Source organism: Lolium rigidum, chromosome 2 (genome assembly GCF_022539505.1).
Source record: "Lolium rigidum isolate FL_2022 chromosome 2, APGP_CSIRO_Lrig_0.1, whole genome shotgun sequence".
Taxonomy (NCBI): domain Eukaryota; kingdom Viridiplantae; phylum Streptophyta; class Magnoliopsida; order Poales; family Poaceae; genus Lolium; species Lolium rigidum.
This window is the reverse complement of record NC_061509.1, coordinates 258,234,946-258,241,959: the sequence shown is the minus strand read 5'-3', so window position 1 is coordinate 258,241,959 and position 7,014 is coordinate 258,234,946. Positions and strand designations below refer to the sequence as shown.

At 46.6% G+C, this 7,014-nt stretch overlaps 1 protein-coding gene across 1 annotated transcript; it reads left to right on the top strand.

The window, feature by feature from the left end:
* Positions 1-1,443: 1,443 nt before the first annotated feature.
* LOC124693317 lies at positions 1,444-7,014 on the top strand. Its single transcript, XM_047226792.1, has 9 exons — positions 1,444-3,820; positions 4,012-4,122; positions 4,205-4,357; positions 4,663-4,826; positions 4,908-5,055; positions 5,183-5,305; positions 5,417-5,504; positions 6,279-6,615; positions 6,711-7,014. Exons 1-8 carry the CDS (start codon positions 1,460-1,462, stop codon positions 6,443-6,445), a joined length of 3,315 nt encoding a protein of 1,104 aa, XP_047082748.1. The 5' UTR covers positions 1,444-1,459; the 3' UTR covers positions 6,446-6,615; positions 6,711-7,014.

Sequence of the window (7,014 nt, the reverse complement as noted above, 5' to 3'; positions counted from 1 at the left end):
GAAGAAAACATGGGTGGAGCTGACTAAGGGTTGTACGGGCTGTTACTTACGGATCAACGAGGGTGTTTGTTGATAGCATTGCAGTCGGGGGTGAGTCGTGGAGTACGTGGACACTCCCTGCCGTGCAGGCAACGGACGGATCGGAAGTCCGGCCGCAGCTACGAGCCCCGGCAGACCATGATCGCTGGACGAATATAAAAACAATAGCAGGGCGTGTTCGTGTGCGTGGGGACGGAGATCGCGTCATCTGGAACAGACGCCACACGTGCCACCTCGCCGCGCGTCCACCGCACAACAAAGAAGTAACCCGAGCCGAATCGAACCGGCTGCCCCGGCGCCGCCGCGCAACCACATTCCCCACCACCACACGTACTACGCCGCGCTGCCTCGCGAGCGCACGGCCCCCTCCCCCACCTGACGCCGACGCCGACCAGGCAGACCCGCCGACCACTGGCGGCGGCGGGCATGGTCCCGGCCCCGGCCCCGGCCCGTCTGGCGTGAGTGCCGACGTGATCCCTAGAGCCGAATATCCCCCACGGCCCGAATTCCCCAACCCCCCTCCTTCCCCACCGCAAATCCCTCGCCCTCTCTATTTCGTCCCTCCCACCGTCGCCTTTCCCGCTCCCAGCCGCAACCGCAACCGCACCGCCGCAAGTCGGCTGCCCCGCCCCGCACCGCCCGCTTGCTTGCTTACCCAGCACACCCCAGGAAGGAGGCGAGGATCGTACCGGAGGCAGGTACGGCACAAGAACCATCCCATCACTCCTCTCTCTCTATCTCCAACAACAATTTGCTGATTTGTTTTTCCGGATTTAATTTTTTCCCTGCTTTTTTGGAACTTAGTTCGTTCGCTCGCTCCCAAGGCCGTTTGGCCGTTCTTATCCTTTCCGATTGCGTCGGGGGGCACAAACGCGCTTCTCTTTTTTTCTGGCCAAGATTCCCGGGGAAAATTCATTCATTTTTCTCCTCCGAGGGGAATCACGGGAGCTTCCTTGGTAAAGTTTCTGTTTTGAGGTTTCCAATTGGGATTTGTGTTTTGAGGTTTCGAATTGGGATATGGGGGGCCAAGCATTTGGGGTTCAGGGTGCGATCTCCACGCATTCTTGGAATCTGTCCCTCAGCTCCTTCTTCTTTTCTGTTTGGAATATCTAAGCTTGGCAATTTTGTCTTTTCTGTGACGGTAGGGGCTGATCTCAGCTATCATCGGTGAAATCTGCGGGCAATTTTGTCCCCCAGCTTCATGTATTTGTTTGTCTGATGAAAGGTGCCAATTTTTCGGTCTCTAATCCTTTTCTGTATCATCCAACCTGCAGGAAAAAGAAGCTAAGAAGCGGAGCTGGTAGTGGACAGGAAAAGGGGCTTTCAAGCGCAGCTGGTAGCGGATTGGAATTCGTGTGATGTACTCAGCTGCTCTGCTGCCGATCCAGCTGAAGCCAACCTGATCACAGCCTCTGCACCCATGGCGCCCTCTGCCGCCGTCCCCGCTGCGGCCAGCACGGAGGCCGACGGGGCACCGCGCATGGCCAAGTTCCTCATCAGCTTCGGGGGCAGCATCCTGCCGCGCCCGCTCGACGGCCGCCTCCGCTACGTCGGCGGCGACACCCGGATCGTCATGCTGCCCCGCGACATACCCTACTCCGACCTGGCCGCGCGGATGCGCGAGCTCTACGAGGACGCCGACATCATCAAGTACCAGCAGCCCGACGAGGACCTCGACGCGCTGGTCTCGGTCGTCAACGACGATGATGTGGTCAACATGATGGAGGAGTACGACAAGCTCATCGCTGCCGGGGAGGGGTTCACCCGGCTGAGGGTCTTCTTGTTTTCGCAGCACCTGGATGATGATGCTGTGTCGGCGGCTGTGCACTACCGCGGAGATGATCGGGAGACGGAGAGGAGGTACGTCGACGCGCTCAATAGCCTCGGTGACATGAGGTCGCCTTCCTCTCCGGTATCGGTGGAGCAGCTTTTCGGCATCGGAGGCAATGAGTCGGGGATTCCTGATAGTTTGCACCATCTGAATGTTCCTCGCCCGTCACAGAGTCAGAGGTATGGGGAGATGGACTCTCCTTGGAGCCCTGCATATGTCTCTCCAGGGCAGCAGTATGGAGTGCATGATCCCAGGGATTTTCCTGTTTCACCATCATCTGCAAGGTTTCAGGTCGGAGCGGAGGATTTTGATGAGAGGATTCCTGATGACTTTGTAAGGAGTTCACCAAAATACCGGCACTACGAGACTCAGTCACCGCCACATGTGGATAACTTGGTCTGGCTTCCACCTGGTGCTGTAATTCAGCAAAATGCTGGCTTCCCAGGGAACTTGGGCCAGCAAAATGCTGGCTTCCCCGGGAACTTGGGCCGCTCTGGCACTTTCTTGGATGGAAACAGTGTATATGACTCCCGTTCGCCATTCCAGAAGGTTCAAGGTTCAGTGGGCGATCCTCGCTATGTGGATCCCCGTTGGAGGCCAGTCCCGCAAACTTTTGACCAGTCCAGCATGGCAAATGAGTATTCTGTTCACCCTTCTAATCCGCGTCAAGATTATTTTCGTCCTGGTGAGCATTATGTTGTAGGCCAAGATGTTAGGCTGGAAAATGGTGTTTATGTGAAAGAGCAAGCTGGTGGTCACCCTCCAATGTTCTACAATGAATCACATTCTCATGATAGAGCTTGGCATGCGCATCCCAACCAAAGTCATCAACGGTACGAGGATCCAAGGTTGAATCTGGCTGCTAATGGTAGAGTGATGGATCCATACACTGATAGCAGCTCTGCTAATTCTGCATTTGCACCCAACAAAGTATATGAAATGCATTCAGCATCCCACAGTCGCTCAAGCCATGAAAGTCCCCACTATTATCATGGCAGTGGAGAGCATATCAATGATGCATATCATAATCCACAAGTTGTAAGTAGTGGCTCGTATGTCCAGACGTCGGGTTTTGAAGAATCGACAGGCCAGCATTACAGCCATACTTCAACATATGGTGGAGATACCTTTTACCAAATGCAGCAGAATTTGCCACCACTTCAACCAAGCAGAAGGAGGGCAAGCAGCCCTGTTCATACAGCCTCACCATATGAATCACCACACCTGCCGATCCCAAATGGTGGGAGTATTAACTCCAACTTCGTCAGAAACACAGGTGATGTTAGTCCAAGGATTCCAGGTGTGCCTGCATATGATCGAGTTCCAAACCCATGGCCTTTACCCAACGGCGGCATACCATATAGAATTGTTGGACATGATATTCCTGCTGTTGGAGAAAACTCTTCCTCTCTAGGTCCTTGGCCAAATACAAATACTACTCAGTATGCTCAGCCTTTCTTTGCCCCAGAATCAGCCCAGCAGCAACCTGGGGCTCCGTTGATAGAAATTGTTCCTGAAAGAGCATCTGCTGGACCCATGCCGGCATCACTTGATGGTAAAGTATCTGTTGCTGCAGTACCCCTCACTGATCAGGTGTCCATGTTGGACATTAGCACAACAAAGAAATTTGAAGGACCAGAGGATGAAGGGCATGCTAGAAATGTGACTGACTCACACTCTGTCATTGACCCTAGTACCTTGGTCCACAGTGTTGGAGTTACACATGAAGTCCAACAGGGCAAGTCTACAGAACATGATGGCAGGGCTACAGCATTGCAGGAAGGTGGGGATATATCGGGGGACAGATTGAATCTCCTTCCAGAGTTTGTCGCCTCTGTTAAAAAGGCTGCACTGGAAGATGCCGAGAAGCCAGGAGAGGTTCAGCCAGATGCTTCTCGTGCTATTTCACCTGTCTGTGCTGATGACAATGACGAAAAGAAGTTTGATGAGGTAACTTCTGCCGGAAGTAGTACTCCTTCCGATCCATATTAATTATCTCTAATATGGATGTATCTAGAAATAAAATGTGTCTAGATACATCCATATTAGCAACAGTTAATATGAATCGGAGTGAGTGCCGAACAAACACATTAAGCACTAAACTAACTAGTGCTCTGCACTCGAATCATTTTGATCTGCAGAATACTGAGGGAAATCAGGACAATGATGTCCATGGAAGCTGCGACCCTCACAAAAGTTCCGGGATCGAATCTACACCCGCTGAAGCTGAAGCTTTGTCTAAAGGACTACAGGTATATCTTGCTAATCTCTTGATATGTGCTACTTTTTAATTTTTAGCTTGTGTCCCATTTATATTTTGTGTTGACAATGCAGACTATAAAAAATGATGATCTGGAGGAAATCAGAGAGCTGGGTTCAGGTACTTATGGGGCAGTCTTTCATGGTAAATGGAGAGGGTGTGATGTTGCCATCAAAAGAATAAAAGCGAGTTGCTTTGATGGAAGGCCATCCGAGAGAGAGCGCTTGGTATGCTTTATTTCCTTGGTAGTTCTCAACTTTAGGGCTAGTACTGTAGCGAAAATTCTGTTTACTTGTTCTAGGTAACCTCTACCTTCACACATATATTGTACTGGACTACTTTCTTGTTTTGTATTAGTTGCTGTGGATAGGTTTCGTTTTTCAAGTACAACAGTAATGGAAAAAGCATTGGTTGTATATAAACTAATAAGCAAAGAAAGTTTATGTACATGAAAAAAAAGGAGAAGGATGTACAGATTTTCTGTGGTCTATAATGGAAAGTGCCTCAAATTCTGATTTATTGGATCTTGCAGATTGCAGATTTCTGGAAAGAAGCTCAGATCCTGAGCTCACTTCATCATCCCAATGTAGTTGCATTTTATGGTGTTGTTCGCGATGGTCCTGATGGAAGCTTAGCTACTGTTACTGAGTTTATGGTCAATGGGTCTCTGAAACAATTCTTGAGGAAAAAAGACCGGTACTGCTCGTTTAATCAAAGAACAGTTTGCTTTCTAATTTCTCCCATATCAGAATTCTAATATATATACGAACTGCATAGGACAATTGATCGCCGCAAAAGAGTTATATTGGCCATGGATGCTGCATTTGGCATGGAATATTTGCATGGGAAGAATATCGTACATTTCGATCTCAAGTGTGAAAACCTACTGGTAAACATGAGGGATCCACAGCGACCGATCTGCAAGGTTTAATGCCCACTCGCTCCCATTCCTTGCTTGCCTCTTCTCTACTTGTCTACACTCATTTTTTATCACTAGCAGGGGTTCGTATTGCTCCTGACCTTGTCATCCTATCTTAATATTTCTGGATCAGATTGGTGATCTCGGGCTATCGAAGGTGAAGCAGCATACTTTGGTGTCTGGTGGTGTTAGAGGAACCTTACCATGGATGGCGCCAGAGCTTTTGAGTGGGAAAAGCGATATGGTATCAGAGAAGGTAATATTGCTTGTTCTTTAAATAACTTCTATATTTAACAAATTATTCATTCTGTAAACAATGCATAAATTCTTATCTTCTTACAAAAGGCTAATAAACTTTATTCTGTAGATTGATGTGTACTCATTTGGTATTGTGATGTGGGAGCTACTTACTGGTGACGACCCGTACTCAGATATGCGTGCTGCTGAAATAATTGGTAATGCCCAGAACTTTGTATAGAAAGTGATGTTGATCGCTTTATTTCAATTTCTGAGTATACCTTCCTCCTTGTTTAATTATATATTTTTTGGTGCATATATATAAGCTACAATAACTTTCTCTGGCGGTGTGAAAACATACTTGTTGGAAGTTTTATTTTGGATTTTCTTTGTATGTTCTTATACAACTGTAAAAAACTTTTATGCGGGAAACTTTGAAAGGCTTTGATGACTGAATTAATGGAAATGGTCAGATGGTAAATCCAGGGTTGTTTTACAATCATTAATGTACATACTTATTATTAAATTATTCAAAATATATGCAGCAAAAGATACTAGATGTAACCATGTAGGTAATTCCTTAGCTTGTGTTACATGTGCATGCATTGTGGTGCCCAATTGATGTGGTAACTGCAGTTGAAATATCCATTTTTAACTATCTAAGAACCACCTTCTTGAATCTATAATTTCAGAACCTTTATCCTCTTTCAGTTTTTCCTTGTGACAGTATGAAATTGGAAGTCTGTGAAACAAAATAAGAACTGTGATCTTCCCCTACATCCGCTGTATTTTATTTAGTAAATTTATTGCAAAGACGAAAATGTCTTTTTGATTCTTGTGGTTAACACCACCCTGTGAAGTTAAAAATAATACTATGTTCTTCCCCTACATCTGCTGTATTTTATATAGCAAAGTTGTTGCAAATAGGAGATATCTTTTGATGCTAGTGGTAAACACCACCCTGTGAAGTTAATTATCATGTCATTCTGTAGGGGGCATCGTGAACAATGCTCTCCGTCCTCAGATCCCTTCCTGGTGTGATCCTGAATGGAAATCATTGATGGAAGGTAGCTGGGCTGGTGAACCGTCTGACAGACCATCGTTCACTGAAATATCTCAAAGATTGAGGAAAATGGCTGCAGCAATGAACGTGAAGTAAATGCTCAAATTATTAGCCACTCAAAGGGGCATGTAAAGATTCCCTGACTTGAGGAAGGCAAACCCGGAATATATGTTACAGGTGTCTTGGCAGCATCTCGGTTTATCCTAGTTCAAATGAGACTTTATGAAGGCCTTCCATGGCACGGGAATTTTTATAACATATTTGATGTGAGTTGTGTTTTGTTTCTCCTTATCCTTTGATAAAATGTGGAAGTTTTTAAATGATTCCAGCAAACCTGATTTTCCCATTTCCTGTTTTGCAGGATTTTTTGTCATGGAGTCATCAGCTGCCATTTGACTGCCATATGAAATATAGTGCATCTGTCCATTCCTCAAGATGGGAACTGTTGGGTTGTAATGTAAATAAATTTTGTCTCGCCTTCATCCGGTGCATGTTAGATGTGCGCGGTACTAGACACGGTTCGAAGTTGGATGCAGTTATCCTTTTTTCATACAATTGTGTCCTGAGAAGAGAGGGAACAAACTTGAACTGTGATATCCTTATTCAGATTGTACATAGTTCACGAATAAGATTTTCACGTTGAATGGAAAATGGTCTTGCCCATA